We start from the raw sequence: 19,155 nt of genomic DNA on the forward strand, positions 1-19,155 counted from the left end.
TGCCGAAACTTCACCCTTCAAGGAACTGAGAGCAAGCCCCGCATCCAGCCCTGCCTGCAGAAACGCCAGAATAGAAGGGAGCGAAAAAACCAAGGGCGCGATGTCATTGGTCTCACACCAGGAGAAATAGGCTTTCCAAGTACGGTAATAGATCTTCGAAGAAGAAGGCTTTCTGGCGCGGATCATGGTATGAATTACAGATCAGAGAATCCTGCCCGTCTCAAAACCTCGGTCTCAACAGCCACGCCGTTAAATTGAGCGACCGAGAATTGGGGTGGCAAATCGGGCCTTGAGACAGCAGATCTGCCCTGTTGGGAAGCTTCCAGGGGGCGTCCGCGAGAAGGTTGACAATGTCCGCGAACCAAGACCTTCTGGGCCAATTCGGGGCGATGAGGATGACTGGAATCCCCTCTGCTTTGATTTTCTTCAACAACTTGGGAAGAAGAGGCAGAGGAGGGAACAGGTAGGGGAGCTCGAACTGTGACCAAGGGACGGCCAGAGCGTCGGCGCCCACTGACAGAGGGTCCCGAGACCTGGACACGAATTGTGGGACTTTCCTGTTGAGGCGAGATGCCATGAGGTCTACATCCGGAGTTCCCCACCGACGGCAGAGCAGATGAAACACCTCCGGATGTAGGGACCATTCCCCTGCCGCGAGACCCTCGCGGCTGAGGAAATCGGCGGCCCAGTTGTCCACGCCGGGAATGTGAACCGCGGAAATCGTTGGAACAAAGGTCTCTGCCCATTGAAGAATTCTGGACACTTCCGCCAGAGCTGAGACAGTCAGTGTCCCCCCTTGGCGGTTGATATACGCCACCGCTGTGGCATTGTCTGTCTGAATCCTGACAGGCAGGCCCTTGAGGCGCCTTTCCCAGTGGACGAGGGCTAGATGGATCGCTCGTATCTCTAGGACATTGATCTGCAGAGCTGATTCCTGAGTCGACCATCGACCCTGAACAGTGTGATTGCGGAACACTGCACCCCAGCCGATGAGGCTGGCGTCCGTAGTGACAATCTGCCAGTGAACGGGAAGAAAAGACCTCCCCAAGAGAATGAGGGGAGACGTCAACCACCAGTTGAGAGACCGCTTGATCCGGCATGAAAGGCGAACCGGACGATCCAGAGACAGAGCCGACCTGTTCCACCTGGACAAAATGGCCTGCTGGAGTGGCCTGGCGTGAAATTGGGCAAAGGGAACTGCCTCTATCGCCGCCACCATCTTCCCCAGGACCCTCATGGCTGTCCTGAGGGATGGAAATCGTGTTATCTGTAATGATCGCACGCCCTGCTGCAGGGAAAGGATCTTGTCTTGTGGGAGAAATACCCTTGACCGACGAGTGTCGAACAGAAGGCCCAGAAACACAAGGCGTTGAGTAGGGACCAGACAGGACTTTTTCCGGTTGACGATCCACCCAAAACTGGACAGGGTGTCTAGAACGATCGCCACACTTAGGCGGGCCTGTTGAAAGGAGGGAGCCTTGATCAGGATATCGTCGAGGTACAGAAAAAGAACGAGACCTCTGATCCTCAACAAGGCCATCAACGCTGCCATAATCTTCGTGAAGACTCTGGGAGCGGTGGCGAGCCCGAAAGGAAGCGCGACGAACTGGTAATGTTCGTGGTGAATCGCAAACCGCAGGAACTTCTGATGTCCGGGAAATATGGGCACATGTAGATAGGCATCTTGGATGTCTATGGAACCCATGAATTCCTGCTCCTCCATGGAAGCAATTACCGAGCGTACTGACTCCATCCGGAAGTGGCGAAGGCGAACTCTCTTGTTGAGTAACTTGAGATCCAAGATGGGCCGAACTGCCCCGTCCTTTTTCGGCACCACAAACAGGTTTGAATAAAACCCTGTGAAGCGTTCCGATTCGGGAACGGGCACAATCACCCCGGAACTGAGAAGAGAGGCGATGGCCGAACCGAACCCCGGGACCAAGGCCAGATCCCTCGGTGGACGGGATTGGAAGAAGCGATCCCGTGGAAGAGAAATGAACTCTATTTTGTATCCTGTTGATACAACCTCTCTGACCCAAGCGTCCTCTACTGAGGCGAGCCAGACGTCGCTGAAGAAAATAAGTCGACCTCCCAATTGGAAGGGACCCACAGGAGACCGATGGTAGTCATGCGGATGTAGACCGTCCAGATCTAGATCTGGACGGTCTTCCCTGGGAAGAGTGGGACCGCCAGGACGGAGTGGGCCTGAAGGAAACCTTCTTTCTTTCCTGACGTGCCTGTGGCCTTTGCTGGTTGGAAGGGTTTTCCGCCGTATAGGAACGGCGGAAAGTCCGAAAGGGACGAAACTGACGCCTTGGAGGAGGTCTGCGAGGCTTGGAGGGGAGAAGAGAACTCGTACCTCCGGTAGAGTCCTTAATAATCTGATCCAATTGTGATCCGAAGAGACGCACTCCCTGAAAAGGCAGATTGGTCAGAGACTTTTTAGAGGACAAGTCTGCCTGCCAGGCCTTGAGCCAAATTGTACGTCGGATTGCCACGATGTTACTTGACGCCTGAACTGCGCAAGATGCGGCATCCAAGGAGGCAGAAAGCAGATAATCCCCCGCATGGGAAATCTGATTGGCGAGATCGGCCAAATGCTCTGGTCGTGCCTTATCCAGAATGCCCTGCCGAAGGTCGTCTGCCCAAGTGGATATGGCCTTTGCTGCCCAAGAAGAAGCAAAGACTGGACATACTGCTGCTGATGCCGCTTCGAAGGCAGAATTTGCTAGAGATTCTATGATCCTATCATTAGAATCTTTTAGAGATGCCACACCTGACAGCGGAAGGACCGTATTATTAGAAAGTCTGGACACGGGAGGGTCCACCGAGGGAGAAGCGGCCCAGTTGTCCGTGAGCTCTTTAGCAAACGGGTACAGCACGCCGAGACGCTTTCCTCTTTGAAAGCGTCTGGTCGGATCTTCTCTCTCCTTTGTAAAAATCTTTCCAAACTCAGAATGGAAGGGAAACACCCTGGATGGTGTTTCCGCCCGTCTGAACGAAACCTCCTGATCTGAGGATTTCGCAGGGGCATCAGCGATGTCGAAGGTATGGTGAATCGCGGCAATGAGGTTTTGCACCGTAACCTTCATGTTCGCATCCTGGTCCGAATCCAGCTCTAAGACCCCTTCCGATTCCGAAAGCGCTTCGCCTGACTCGGGAGAGGAGGCCCGAGAGGGAGACTGCTGGGGACTATGGGGTGAGGTAGGACGAGGGGAGGACTCCGCCTGGAGGTCCTGCCTGGGCCTCTTGCGACTGCCGCTGGCTGGCTCAGATGGGACGTCCTGAGACGTGCTGGGTCCCGCCGAAGCTCCCAAGGGCAACTTGTCCAGAACGGCTACTAGGGACTGAGACACCTTGGTGAGGTCTGCCACTGACTGTGATAGAGAGGAGGCCCAGCCCGGCATGGGGGGCTCACTCACCACTGGGGCTATGGATGGCTCCTGAGCGGCGTCGGGCAGGATTGGATTGCTACAGTCCAGGCAGAGGGGAGTAGACTGACCTGAGGGAAGTTTGCGATTGCAAGAAGAGCACGCAAAGTATTTGACTAAGGTGCCAGAGGAGGCAGGGGGACGAGCGCGGTCAGACTTAGAATTAGACATACTGACGGACAGTCACTGAAGCCTTGCCGGAAGGTTGGGGGACAGGATGTCAGTCTGCAGTATGCAGAGCTACTCACGGTCCGGTGTCCTATCGCAGCTTCCAATAAATGGAGATGCACGGTTCGTCCGGTTTGCAGGGGCACGGCTGAGGGAACAGCGTCCGGCTGACAGGCTGCGAAAATGGCGGCAGCCAGAGAGGAGCCGAGCAGGAAGCGCGCGCTTTCCTGCAGATGCAGAGGAGGGAGGTAGGCGGGGCTAGGCGCCGATGATAAAAATGGTGCCGCCCGCTAAGATGGTAGGGTGGGAGGGACGGCGCCGCCTCCGGGACGCTCAACCTGAGGGGAGAAGGCCGTGGGCGGGCTTAGAGCGGGCGGGAGGGAGGGAAGCCCGCCCCAGAATGGAGGCGGGGGCGTGGCCGCGACGCCGGACAAGGCCCCAGATGAAGCCGGGGCCTGGATTAGAAGAGGCGGGGGGGGGGGGTTTTGAAAGAGCTGTCCGATAACCAGCCAGGGCCTAAATAGCTGCAGCGACCGCTGCCGAAGAATCCATGGAGTGGCCTGGCGTGGAACCCGCAGGGGAGAATGGGACTCAGGTCTCATACTTACCCTCCTGATCCGTTTCATCCAGCGTACTGTTTCAAGGAGAGTATCCTGCCCCTCAACCGACCGACCGGCTCTGGTAGGCGAGTGGGTGGGAGACGGGGAGCGAGGACCATCTGGAACGCCACATCCATGTTAGGGGTCTTGGTCCTGCTGTAATAAAATGAAACCGTTGGCACAACCCTGTAGTATTTTGTGGTGCTCAAGTAGGATCCCAATCCGTGACTCGTTATATACAAAAACTTGGCACACACTAGTGGATTCTGATGCAGAAAAGTGATTGATTTTAATAAGGTACAGTACATACATACAGACGTTTCGGTCTATGACCTTCATCAGTGTACGTGAGGCTGTACTGTGAGCTCAAATATAACTGGGCATAGATCTAGAAAACCGATAAGTGAGGAGGCACAGGAGGCCGTCTCTCGTTGCTTGAATATAGCAAATGGACGCGGTATCCGCCGCGAATCAATGGCGCGTACACTGATGAAGGTCATAGACCGAAACGTCTGTATGTATGTACTGTACCTTATTAAAATCAATCACTTTTCTGCATCAGAATCCACTAGTGTGCGCCAAGTTTTTGTATATCATTGGTCCTGCTGTAGACTTATGAGGATACGGGGTGGCAGTACACGCCGTACTCATAGACTCTTTGTGGGACTACAGATGTGACTATTGACACTGTATCCCTCCGGAAAAACCTGAAAAGATACGACGCACATCGAGGTAGATATGGGTCTAATCAAAGACCCGTGTCCACCTCCTACTGACACTAAGCTAAACTGAGGAACTTCCTGCCGGTCGGTGGGGTGTACACTGCGGAGGAGGAGCTAACCTTTTTTTGTGCATAGTGTCAGCCTCCTAGTGGCAGCAGCATACACCCATGGTCTCTGTGTCCCCCAATAAGGCGAACGAGAAATTAGATTTCTTTCCTTTTTCTGACCCGTTCTTTTATCATGTTTTTGCCTGTTGTTGGTATATTCATGCTTTAATAAAGATGATTTGTTGTTGATGCTTCCTGATATTTGGCTTTAACCTACCATTGCTGATACAGTCATGTGCAGATTACATGATTTTTTTGGGTGCGGTTCCGGGGCGTAACTGTATTAAAAACGCATAGAAGTTTATCTGCAGATTTTCCGTATCTAATGCAAGTCTAAGGGCTCATACTCATTTGCGAGAAACTCGCATGTCAATATCTGGCACTGCCGCCGGCACTTAGGACCGGAGCGTTCGGCTGCACAGAAATACATGCAGCCGAACGCTCCACTCCAAGTGCCGGCGGCAGTGCCGGGTATTGACGTGCGAGTCCTGTGTGTGGACTCATACTGTATATCGGGGAGGCTATGTGTGGGCTCATACCGTATATATCAGCACTCAATTTAATAAGTGATACAATATTAATATAGAATAATAATAATAATATTGACCAGCATTATTTTCATTTCAGCAGTTTGGTTTGTCCCTCCACAACAGTCAGGGTCTCTCATGTGGCCCCTCATGAAAATTAACTGCCCACCCCAGCTCTAAGGAATCCACAGCCTTCCAAAGAGTATGTGGCCTTGTCACTGTAGGACAGCAGGGTTATATTTCGGGGACTTATCACTCCGTGTGTTTGACAAGTGGTGGCAATGTGTTGTGTAGCCAGGGTGTGTGGACTTTGTCGGGGTGCGATTTATGATCAATTTGAAGTTATAAACAGAGGTTGAGTGCAAGATTGAGTGAGAAGAGATAAAATTAACCCTTTTTTTTTTTAATCACACCCCACATCATGTGCTGAGTGACAATTCTCTTTAAAGAATAGCTAGCATTTCATTTCTTTAAAATGATAGGTAGTACATAAGCGCACAAGATTGGTGGGGGTCCTGGTCCTGAGACCCGCTACCCCCTCCATTGCCTGCTAAACGGCGTAAACCCCTAACAAAAAGGGGGAAGGCCACCGCTGGTGACTATCGTCTTCCTCCCAGCCCGCTCAGAGGAGAGGGGTGGGGAGGGGGAGAGGGGTGGGGAGGGGAAAAGGCTTGGACCGTCCACCAGGAATCACCCTGAAGTACCCGTGAAGGTGACAGGGGATTAGGTCCTGCCTGCAGGTCAGAGAGTGGGCGATCTGGGTGACACCACACTGCTCTCTCGGTCGCATAGGTACGGGAAAACAGGGTAAGAAATTACACCCTACTACCCTAATGAAGAAGAACCTGAAAGACAAAGAGAAAAGATTAATAAACACAACCAGAAACCCGAAAAGGAAAATGCAGATCTGGGATCAGATCCAGGTCCGCCACCTACAGACACCAAGCTTATTCTGAGTTGCTTTGTGCCTGTCGGTGGGTGTATACTGCTGAGGAGGAGCTATGTTCCTTTTTTGCCTAGTGTAAGCCTCCTAGCGACAGCCGCATACACCCATGGTAACCTGTATCCCCCAATGAAGCGATAAAGAAAAAGGCCGCTCTGCAGTGCGCTGCTCATCTGCATCAGGCACACATGGCACTCAACACACTGTTGTCATAAATGTGCTTTGTGCGCATGAAGTATCGACAGCGTGCTTACCTGAATAAGTTATTGGTGTCTTCTCTGGCAAGATGCAAATATTTGGCCCCAGTGTCCTCATGGTTCAGCCTTACTGCAGTTAAAAACATTTCAGGAACAGGAGTGACCTGTAGTAAAATAAATATACATACTGTATTAAATCCACAGGAGCTTTCTGTAGATTTACACTATGTGGCATACCAATTCTTTCTGATTACATTATTTAAGCAGAGTGCATTGGGATACATTAGCTGTTTCCCATCAGGGGGTCTCAATTCAGCCCTGGAGGTCTTTATCTTTCCATCAAACATTTTTTACAGCATGAGGACCCCATACCTCCTTCACTGTGAATCCATGGATACCTTCGCCTGGCTTATACTGTAGCGCTCGTTCGCTCGCTGAGCTTGCTTGCCATCTCCATGAATTCTTGAAAAGTGCACTAAGGAAAAAAAAAAAAAAAAAAGAGAAAATGAAAAAAATATATATATTAGTATTTGCTGTTTGTGTCTCTATAATTGGGTGGTAAGAGAGCAATGTTTTGCCTTATGGAGACAGTGACATGCCAGGGTAAGGAGACTTATAGGCCATACAATGCTCCTCTGGGAAATTAAACATGCAACTTGCCTCTTCAGAGAGGTTGAGGACTTGAACTCTAACGCTACATGTTGGAAGTAGCAATCCTAAAGGTCAATATCGACCCTTTAACGAGCCTTGTCACATGACTTAAGATGAAGCCAAATCAGAATATGCAGACACAAATTTCAGGGAATTGACCCTCATCAGTGCAAAGTATGAGATGCCTCTGACTGGGGTCTAAGGGGTAATGATTCTACTTGTGAACTTGACATACCTGACATGCCAGGGTAAGGAGACTTCTAGGTCGTGCAACGCTCCTCTGGGAAATTAAATATGCAAATTGTCAAGCATGCCTGCTTCCATAAGGAGAAACGAAACCTTAGGCCCCAGGTTTTTATCCTAAGTCATGTGGGAAAGCTTGTTAAAGGGTGGATATTGATTTTTTTGGGTTGCTTCTTCCAATAAGGGGAACTAGACTTCAAGTCCTCTTCTGCTCTGAAAACACAAATTTGTCTATGTCTATTTATGACTGGTACACAGAGCACAACATCATGTGGCCATGTCTTGGAGCCTTTAGCGGGACAGCCATGAGATACAAACACACACATTTCACAACCGGGAAAATCGTTCTGACATGTTGAATTTCAATATGTCCAATCCTCAATTTTTTTCCCTGAGTATGTATATATATATTCACACATACTATCAAAAGGTGTACAGCCATGTGATGTCTTGTACATTCATATGACCGCTGCTGCCAGTCACTGGTCTCAGCAGCACTGTATCTACAATCATAACTGCAGAGGTCAGTTATTTAGTGCACAGAGACAGGAATGGACCTAAAGAAGAGCAGGAAACTAGAGGAGTGACCCTCCAGCTGGTTGGCCCCAAACAGCCCCTCTAACTGATGTTTGCAATATAAAACACAACTTATTGCCTACTAAAATCCTAGGAAACCTCTTTAATAATATAAAAAACGCCATCCACCGGCGAATCCCACAGGAGTGTAAGGACACGGCCCCACGCTTCATATCCACGTGGAAATCCTGGAGAGTCACAGCGGCTCCAGACTGGGAGCACAGGGGCAAAAGCGGCCATTGGGATTATTTACATGCAAAACAGCAACATGTGAACAATCCCAAGCAGTGATGGTGGGAGAAGCAGAGGTCCCCTCTAGGCGACGGGCCCCTCGCCCCCCCCGGTCCCCTCTAGGCGACGGGCCCCTCGCCCCCCCCGGTCCCCTCTAGGCGACGGGCCCCTCGCCCCCCCCGGTCCCCTCTAGGCGACGGGCCCCTCGCCCCCCCCGGTCCCCTCTAGGCGACGGGCCCCTCGCCCCCCCCGGTCCCCTCTAGGCGACGGGCCCCTCGCCCCCCCGGTCCCCTCTAGGCGACGGGCCCCTCGCTCCCCAGCCTCCAGGGTTGGGACAGACTTACACCGCTATGTGCCAATTACATGGCAGCAGCCAAATGTGATCACAAGGACGACATCAGATTCATCAATCGTCGCTGATCAACAGAAAGTCTTTTTCCTGTTATCTTTAGGCTTTGTACACACTGGTGTAAGTTTAAAAAAAACCAAAACATTACAACCACCACTCAGGGCTCTGAAGGAATACAGAGGACAGCACAAAACCTGGACAGACCCCAGAGCTCACACTACTGAACCACAAGTCCCAGCAACACCAGCCACTGACGGGCAGAAGGACATGACTGCGCTTATGGTCACACTGCCGGACAAACACGTGTCACCTCACAAAGACTGCACTCACCAGACATGACAGCAGTGACAGTCACGACAAACCGCACTCACTACACAGCGCCACATATAACCCTGTACACACATACCGGCTCAGCAGCAGCCCGGCTCTGCACTGCCTCATGTCTCCTCTGCACCCGGCCTGTGGCTTCACTCCACTCACTAGATGTTGCTGGAGAGGATGCGATTTACAGCAGGTCACATGACACCGGGCAGGAAGAGGCGGGGCTTACAGCTGATACCAGATCAGGTACTGAAAGAGAAGTTCCGGCAGAGGGCAGAGAACTAACAGCGGGGGGCGGGGCCGAGAGACCGGGGCGGGGCCGAGAGACTAGCGAGGAGCGAGAGACTGAGAACGGGGAATGGGGAAATCTGACAAAAGACTGAGGGGAGCGTGTGTGGGGGACATGGGGAGAAGGCTGTGAGGGAGAAGACATGGGGAGGAGCCTGTGTGGGGGACATGGCTGTGAGGGAGAAGACATGGGGAGGAGCCTGTGTGGGGGACATGGCTGTGAGGGAGAAGACATGGGGAGGAGCCTGTGTGGGGGATATGGGGAGGAGCCTGTGTGGGGGACATGGGGAGGAGCCTGTGTGGGGGACATGGGGAGGAGCCTGTGTGGGGGACATGGGGAGGAGCCTGTGTGGGGGACATGGGGAGGAGCCTGTGTGGGGGACATGGGGAGGAGCCTGTGTGGGGGACATGGGGAGGAGCCTGTGTGGGGGACATGGGGAGCTTTCTCTGAGCTAAAAACGAAAGTGGGCAAGGAGGAAAGGAGCAGTCTTTAGAGGCGAACATGTGAAGCAGGTGGTGGGTGAGTGTTATATGCAATGATGGAGGATGTGTAGTGATGGGGGAATGTGCAGTGATGGGGGGGATGTGTAGTGATTGATTGGGGAATGTGCAGTGATGGGGGAATGTGTAGTGATGGGGGAATGTGTAGTGATGGGGGAATGTGTAGTGATTGATTGGGAAATGTGTAGTGATGGGGGATGTGTAGTGATTGATTGGGGAATGTGCAGTGATGGGGGGGAATGTGTAGTGATGGGGGAATGTGTAGTGATGGGGGAATGTGTAGTGATTGATTGGGAAATGTGTAGTGATGGGGGAATGTGTAGTGATGGGGGAATGTGTAGTGATGGGGGAATGTGTAGTGATGGGGGAATGTGTAGTGATTGATTGGGAAATGTGTAGTGATGGGGGAATGTGTAGTGATTGATTGGGGAATGTGCAGTGATGGGGGAATGTGTAGTGATGGGGGAATGTGCAGTGATGGGGGAATGTGTAGTGATGGGGGAATGTGTAGTGATTGATTGGGAAATGTGTAGTGATGGGGGAATGTGTAGTGATTGATTGGGGAATGTGCAGTGATGGGGGAATGTGTAGTGATGGGGGATTGTGTAGTGATTGATTGGGGAATGTGCAGTGATGGGGGAATGTGTAGTGATGGGGGAATGTGTAGTGATGGGGGGGATGTGTAGTGATGGGGGAATGTAGTGATGGGGGAATGTGTAGTGATGGGGGAATGTGTAGTGATTGGGGAATGTGCAGTGATGGGGGGAATGTGTAGTGATGGGGGAATGTGTAGTGATGGGGGGGATGTGTAGTGATGGGGGATGTGCAGTGATGGGGGAATGTGTAGTGATGGGGGAATGTGTAGTGATGGGGGAATGTGTAGTGATGGGGGAATGTGTAGTGATGGGGGGGATGTGTAGTGATGGAGGATGTGTAGTGATTGGGGAATGTGTAGTGATGGGGGAATGTGTAGTGATGGGGGAATGTGTAGTGATGGGGGGATGTGTAGTGATGGAGGATGTGTAGTGATTGGGGAATGTGTAGTGATGGGGGAATGTGTAGTGATGGGGGAATGTGTAGTGATGGGGGAATGTGTACTGATGGGGGAATGTGTAGTGATGGGGAATGTGTAGTGATGGGGGAATGTGTAGTGATGGGGGGATGTGTAGTGATGGGGGAATGTGTAGTGATGGGGGAATGTGTAGTGATGGGGGAATGTGTAGTGATGGGGGAATGTGTAGTGATGGGGGAATGTGTAGTGATGGGGGAATGTGTAGTGATTGGGGAATGTGCAGTGATGGGGGAATGTGTAGTGATGGGGGAATGTGTAGTGATGGGGGAATGTGTAGTGATGGGGGAATGTGTAGTGATGGGGGGGATGTGTAGTGATGGAGGATGTGTAGTGATTGGGGAATGTGTAGTGATGGGGGAATGTGTAGTGATGGGGGAATGTGTAGTGATGGGGGAATGTGTAGTGATGGGGGGATGTGTAGTGATGGAGGATGTGTAGTGATTGGGGAATGTGTAGTGATGGGGGAATGTGTAGTGATGGGGGAATGTGTACTGATGGGGGAATGTGTACTGATGGGGGAATGTGTAGTGATGGGGGATGTGCAGTGATGGGGGGATGTGTAGTGATGGGGGAATGTGTAGTGATGGGGGAATGTGTAGTGATGGGGGGATGTGTAGTGATGGGGGAATGTGTAGTGATGGGGGAATGTGTAGTGATGGGGGAATGTGTAGTGATGGGGGAATGTGTAGTGATGGGGGGATGTGTAGTGATGGGGGAATGTGTAGTGATTGGGGAATGTGCAGTGATGGGGGGATGTGTAGTGATGGGGGATGTGTAGTGATGGGGGAATGTGTAGTGATGGGGGAATGTGTAGTGATGGGGGAATGTGTAGTGATGGGGGAATGTGTAGTGATGGGGGAATGTGTAGTGATGGGGGGATGTGTAGTGATGGAGTATGTGTAGTGATTGGGGAATGTGTAGTGGGGGAATGTGTAGTGATGGGGGGATGTGTAGTGATGGGGGAATGTGTAGTGATGGGGGAATGTGTAGTGATGGGGGAATGTGTAGTGATGGGGGGGATGTGTAGTGATTGGGGAATGTGCAGTGATGGGGGGGATGTGTAGTGATGGAGGATGTGTAGTAATGGGGGAATGTGAAGTGATGGAGGATTTGTAGTGAGGGGATGTGTAGTGATGGGGGGATGTGTAGTGATGGAGGATTTGTAGTGAGGGGATGTGTAGGGATGAGGGGGATGTGTAGTGATGGGGGGGACGTGTAATGATGGGGGAATGTGTAGTGATGGAGGATTTGTAGTGATGAGGGGGATGTGCAGTGATGGAATGTGTGGTGATGGGGGATGTGTAGTGGGGGAATGTGTAGTGATGGTGGATTTGTAGTGAGAGGATGTGTAGTGATGGGGGGATATGGCCTGTGTTGCTGTGAAGATGATGGTGTCGTCTGATCTCCACTGTTGCATGAAGGTGCAGTTCTCTTCCAGGATTTGTCCCATCGATCGCACCTGAAATGTCACAATACCAGACTCCTCTCCGCTGTAATTCTTGGTGGATTTCCGTGTCTCAAATAAAATTTTTCTACCTGCAAATATTTCTTCAACAAATCTGTGACATGTGAATCCATCATAGAAACCCTGTGTACATTATTATTATTATTTATTAATATTATAGCGCCATTTATTCCATGACGCTTTACTTGTGAGGAGGGGTGTACATAATACATACAAGTACAGTAATCTTAAACAATACAAGTCATACCTGGTACAGGAGGAGAGAGGACCCTGCCCGCGAAGGCTCACAATCTACAACGGGATGGGTGAGGATACAGTAGGCGAGGGTAGAGCTGGTCTTGCAGCGGTTTGGTTGCCGGTGGTTGCTGCAGTTTGTAGGCTTGTCGGGAGAGGTAGGTACATTGTGTATGTTATTTTTAGACTCGTGTGGATGAAACAAAAACTTTGGGACTGATTCACCAACGATTGTTCTCCAGGAAACTGGCTTAAAAGTTTTGAAAAGTTACGGAAAGCAGTTTTTCACAACTTTGCGACTTTAATCTTTTAACGGCAAGATACAGAGCTGAGGAAATGCCGAGGCAGAACAGAGCCAGGCCTATGGAAAATGTCTAATCTCCTATGAACTACAACAGGGGGTGCTCCTGTAAGGCTATGTGCACACGTTATGGAATTTCCGCGTGAATTCCGGAATTCCATACCGTGGGAAAACCGCATTTTAAATTCCTGTGATTTTCCCGCGGAAAAACTAGCGATTTGCAAGCGTAATTAGCTTGCAGAATTGCTAGCGTTTTCCCAGCGATCTGTAGCATCACTTGGAAAACTGATTGACAGGTTGGTCACACTCGTCAAACATAGTGTTTGACAAGTGTGCCAACTTTTTACTATTGAGGCTGCCTATGCAGCATCAGTAGTAAAAAGATCTAATCGTGTTTTTCTCACCTTCCGACGTCCCACGCAGCGTTCCCGATCATCGCGATGGTCCCGTTCCTAGTGATGGTTTGCGACAATGACCTTTGATGACGTTGCGGTATCGCTAGACCGCATCGTTATCAAAGGTGATTTTCGCAATGCATTACTGGGAAAGGGACCTGCCGGGAGCATCAGTGAAGCCTGGTGATGCTGAGAGGGACATCGGAAGATGAGAATATGACGATTTTTTTATTTTAATTCTATTTTTTACAGGGATGTGGTGCCCAGAGGACAGTCTTCTCTCCTCCGGACCGTGGGTACCGTCCGCAAATGTTCTGCTTACTTTTCGAATAGTGAGCCACATGCAGAAACTAAGCAGAACAATGCATTCCTATGTGGGCGGAATCGCCGCAATTCCGCAAAATTAATGAGCATGCTGCGGATTTTTCCGCCGTGCGATTCCGCCGCGGAAAAATCCGCAGCATTAGCACAGCATTGCGGAATCCCATAGGATTGCATGGGATGCTGTTTTTTTGCGATCTCGCGGCAAAATCGCGCATTTAAAAACGCTGCGGAAAAAACGCTACGTGTGAACACAGCCTAAGTGCTGTGTGGGGGCATTCATGACATTATATGTTTTAAATTGGGGCATTGTTAGTTTTTGATTGGAGCTCTCGGGGGGGCATACTTACTTTTTTGGGGAATTGTTATTTAAGGTGACACAACTTGCTTGACGGGGACACTAGGGAAATTATATCCTTTATAGGAGTATTCGGGGTGTTACTGCTTTCTAGGTTAGATAGTGGGCAAATTAATTCTTTGAATGGAACTCTTATTTTTAGAGGCCCCTTCTATCTGGCACACAGTCTCTCTAGCATTTTTGGGGGAGGGAGTAATCATAGTAATGACAATTTTTTAATTATTGGGGTCACTGTTCATGCTGCAAGAGCAGGCAGGGTGAGGAGTTTTGTAGTGTGGGAACAGATAAGGACAGTGTTGGAAATGTGAGAAGTTAAATGTGTTCTTCTTATACAGTGGCTTGTAAAAGTATTCACCGCACCCCCTTGGTTTTTTACCTATTTTGTTATATTACAACCTGTGTTTAAATATTTTTATGATCCAATTTGTATGTAATGCATCAGCACTAAATAGTCTAAGTGAAGTGAGAAAAATATAGGCATAAATTTAATTTATGGGATCAAATAACTAAAAATTTGCATATGCATTCAACCCTATCTGTTACCTGTTTTATAAGTCCGCGGAACTTTTGGCAGTATGCCTCTGGTGTCAGCGCATACCGGGCCAAGATCACTTCTTTGACCCACTCATAGTCCATACAGTTCTCATCAGGTACCGTGCGATAGGCGTCTGCTGCCCGGCCCGTCAGCTTGCTGGCCAGAACCTGAACCCAATCCTCCGGCTTCACTTGATGAAGGCCACACTGCCGCTCAAAGTCCTGCAGAAAGCCATCAATGTCTTCCTCTGCCTCCCCCAACTCTCGGAAGGCATTATACTGGATTTTTTGTGGCTTACTGATGACTGTACCTGGGCGGAGGCCAGAGCTCCCCCACGATGAAGCCCCTAAAAAATTTTTATACATACAATTACCTTCATAAGTCACATTCTTGGTGACAAGACGTCCCCTGGTGTGCAATCTAAGTGTCACATGTCTGTCAGTATATACACTTTACCTCTTCTCAAAGGCCACAGAGGCTTCAACACCATTAAGCAAGAGGCACCACTAACCAAACACCATGAAGACAAGGAGCTCTACAAACAAGTCAGGGACAAAGTTGTTGAGAAGTATAAGTCAGGGTTGGGTTATAAAAAATATCCCAATCTCTAATGATCCCCTGGAGCATCAGCAAATCCATTATCATTAAATGGAAAGAACAAGGTACCGAAACAAACCTGCCAAGAGAGGGCCGCCCACCCGAACTCTCAGCATGGGTAAGGAGCAAATTACCGTAATCAGGGAGGCAGCACAGAGACCAAAGGTAACCCTGAAGGAGCTGCAGAGTTCCCAAGCATAGACTGGAGTATCTATCCATACAACCACAATAAGCCATACACTCCATAGAGGTGGCCTTTATGGAAGAGAGGGCAAAAAAAAAGCCTTTACTGATGAACAAAAATGATATGGCTTGTTTTGAGTTTACCAAAAGTGGTAAACTCCCCAAATCTATGGATGAAAGTGCTGTGGTCAGATGAATTAAAAATGTAACTTTTTGATCACCTACAGTACAGACCAAAAGTTTGGACACACCTTCTCATTCAAAGAGTTTTCTTTATTTTCATGACTATGCAAAATGTAGATTCACTCTGAAGGCAACAAAACAATGAATTAACACGTGGAATTATATAATTAACAAAAAAGTGTGAAACAACTGAAAATATGTCTTATATTCTAGGTTCTTCAAAGAAGCCACCTTTTGCTTTGATTACTGCTTTGCACACTCTTGGCATTCTCTTGATGAGCTTCAAGAGGTAGTCACCGGAAATGGTTTTCCAACAGTCTTGAAGGAGTTCCCAGAGATGCATAGCACTTTTTGGCCCTTTTGCCTTCACTCTGCGGTCAAGCTCACCCCAAACCATCTCAACTGGGTTCAGGTCTGGTGACTGTGGAGGCCAGGTTATCTGGCCTAGCACCCCATCACTCTCCTTCTTGGTCAATTAGCCCTTACACAGCCTGGAGGTGTGTTTGGGGTCATTATCCTGTTGAAAAATAAATGATGGTCCAACTAAACTCAGACCGGATGGATTAGCATGCCGCTGCAAGATGCTGTGGTAGCCATGCTGGTTCAGTATGCCTTCAATTTTGAATAAATCCCCAACAGTGTCACCAGCAAAGCACCCCCACACCATCACACCTTCTCCTCCATGCTTCACGGTGGGAACCAGGCATGTAGAGTCCATCCGTTCACCTTTTCTGCGTCGCACAAAGACATGGTGGTTGGAACCAAAGATCTCAAATTTCGACTTATCAGACCAAAGCACAGATTTCCACTGGTCTAATGTCCATTCCTTGTGTTCTTTAGCCCAAACAAATCTCTTCTGCTTGTTGCCTGTCCTTAGCAGTGGTTTCCTAGCAGCTATTTTACCATGAAGGCCTGCTGCACAAAGTCTCCTCTTAACAGTTGTTGTAGAGATGTGTCTGCTGCTAGAACTCTGTGTGGCATTGGCCTGGTCTCCAATCTGAGCTGCTGTTAACCTGCGATTTCTGAGGATTGTGACTCGGATGAACTTATCCTCCGCAGCAGAGGTGACTCTTGGTCTTCCATTCCTGGGGCGGTCCTCATGTGAGCCAGTTTCTTTGTAGCGCTTGATGGTTTTTGCCACTGCACTTGGGGACACTTTCAAAGTTTTCCCAATTTTTCGGACTGACTGACCTTCATTTCTTAACCCCTTCACCCCCAAGGGTGGTTTGCACATTCATGACCGGGCCAATTTTTACAATTCTGACCACTGTCCCTTTATGAGGTAATTACTCTGAAACGTTTCCATGGATCCCGGTGATTCTGACATTGTTTTCTCGTGACATATTGTACTTCATGTTAGTGGTAAAATTTCATTCAAATAACTTGCGTTTATTTGTGAAAAAAATGGAAATTTGGTGAAAATTTTGAAAATTTCGCAATTTTCCAACTTTGAATTTTTATGCCCTTAAATCACAGAGATATGGCACACAAAAACTTAAGTAACATTTCCCACATGTTTACTTTACATCAGCACAATTTTGGAACCAACATTTTTTTTTGTTAGAAAGTTATAAGGGTTAAAAGTTGACCAGCGATTTCTCATTTTTGCAACACCATTTTATTTTTACGGACCACATCACATTTGAAGCCACTTTGAGGGGTCTATATGATAGAAAATACCCACAAGTGACACCATTCTAAAAACTGCACCCCTTAAGGTGCTCAAAACCACATTCAAGAAGTTTATTAACCCTTCAGGTGCGTCACAGAAATTTTTTGAATATTTAAAAAAAAAATGAACATTTAACTTTTTTTCACAAAAAAAATACTTCAGGTTCAATTTTTTTTATTTTACCAAGGGTAACAGGAGAAATTGGACTGCAAAAGTTATTGTGCAATTTGTCCTGAGTACGCTGATACCTGATATGTGGGGGGAACCACTGTTTCGGTGCATGGCAGAGCTCAGAAGGGAAGGAGCGCCGTTTGACTTTTTCAATGCAAATTGGCTGGAATTCAGATCGGACGCCATGTCATGTTTGGAGAGTCCCTGATGTACCTAAACAGTGGAAACCCCCCACAAGTGACCCCATTTTGAAAACTAGACCCCACAAGGAACTTATCTAGTTATGTGGTGAGAACGTTGAACCCACAAGGGCTTCACAGAAGTTTATAACGTACAGCGGTACAATTAAAAAATCATATTTTTTCCAAAAAAAGGTTTTTTCACCCCCAATTTTTATTTTCCCAAGGGTAACAAGACCCTAAAAGTTATTGTGCAATTTGTCCTGAGTACGCTGATACCCCATATGTGGGTGTAAACGACTATTTGGGCGCATTGCAGAGCTCAGAAGGGAAGCGGCGCCATTTGACTTTTTTGGCTGGAATTGAGATCGGACACCATGTCGCGATTGGAAAACCCCTGATGTACCAAAACAGTGGAAACCCCCCACAAATGACACCATTTTGGAAACTAGACCCTCCAAGGAACTTATCTAGATGTGTGGTGAGCACTTTGAACCCCACAGTGCTTCACAGAAGTTTATAACGCCCGGGCGTGAAAATAAAAAAATCGTATTTTTTCCACAAACATGATCATTTAGTCACCAATTTTTTTTATTTTCCCAAGGGTAACAGGAGAAATTGGACCCCAAAAGTTGTTGTCCAATTTGTCCTGAGTACGCTGATACCTCATATGTGGGAGAAAACTACTGTATGGGCACACGTCGGGGCTCGGAAGGGAAGTAGTGACGTTTTAGAATGCAGACTTTGATGGAATGGTCTGCGGGTGTCATGTGCATTTGGAGAGCCCCTGATATACCTAAACTATTTAAACTCTCCACAAGTGACCCCATTTTGGAAACTAGACCCCCCACGGAACTTATCTAGATGTGTGGTGAGCACTTTGAACCCCCAAGTGCTTCACAGAAGTTTATAACGCCCGGGCTTGAAAATAAAAAAATCATTTTTTTCCCAAAAAATGATATTTTTGACCCCAATTTTTTATTTTCCTAAGCGTAACAGGAGAAATTGGACCCCAAAAGTTGTTTTGCAATTTGTCCTAAGTAGGCTGATACCCTCTATGTGGGGGTAAAACACTGTTTGGGCGCATGGCAGAGCTTGGAAGGGAAGGAGCACCATTTTACTTTTTCAACGCAGAATTGGCTGGAATGGAGATCAGACGCCATGTTGCATTTGGAGAGCACCTGATGTGCCCAAACAGTGGAAACCCCCAATTCTAACTCCAACCCTAACCCCAACACACCCCTAACCCTAATCTCAGCCCTAACTCTAACCCTAGCCCTAACCCTAATGGGAAAATGGAAATAAATACATTTTCTTTTAAGTTTATTATTTTTCCCTAACTAAGGGGATGATAACGGGGGGTTTGATTTACTATTTATGGCGGTTTTTATATTTGGCAGCTGTCACGCGCTAAAAGACGCTTTTGTAAAAATAGTTTTTGCATCACCACATATTGAGAGCTATAATTTTTCCATATTTTGACCCACTGAGTCATGTGAGGTCTTATTTTTTGCGGGACGAGTTGACGTTTTTATTGGTATCATTTTCGGGCACGTGACATTTTTTGATCGCTTTTTATTCCGATTTTTGGGACGCAGAATGAACAAAAACCAGCGTTTCATGAATTTCTTTTGG

General features: G+C 48.5%; 1 protein-coding gene across 1 annotated transcript in view; it reads right to left on the minus strand.

The window, feature by feature from the left end:
* The window catches only part of PITRM1 (pitrilysin metallopeptidase 1), a 100,686-nt gene extending 91,372 nt beyond the window's left edge, over positions 1-9,314 (minus strand). The window contains exons 1-3 of the mRNA XM_073581644.1: positions 9,151-9,314; positions 7,067-7,169; positions 6,752-6,858 (exon numbers count right to left, since the gene is read on the minus strand). Of these exons, the coding sequence (XP_073437745.1) occupies positions 6,752-6,858; positions 7,067-7,169; positions 9,151-9,185 (245 nt within the window). The 5' untranslated portion in view covers positions 9,186-9,314. The remainder of the gene's footprint in view (positions 1-6,751; positions 6,859-7,066; positions 7,170-9,150) is intronic.
* Positions 9,315-19,155: the final 9,841 nt, after the last annotated feature.

Source organism: Dendrobates tinctorius, unplaced genomic scaffold, assembly GCF_039654945.1.
Source record: "Dendrobates tinctorius isolate UK_male_01 unplaced genomic scaffold, ASM3965494v1 ptg000070l, whole genome shotgun sequence".
NCBI classification, from domain to species: Eukaryota; Metazoa; Chordata; class Amphibia; order Anura; family Dendrobatidae; genus Dendrobates; species Dendrobates tinctorius.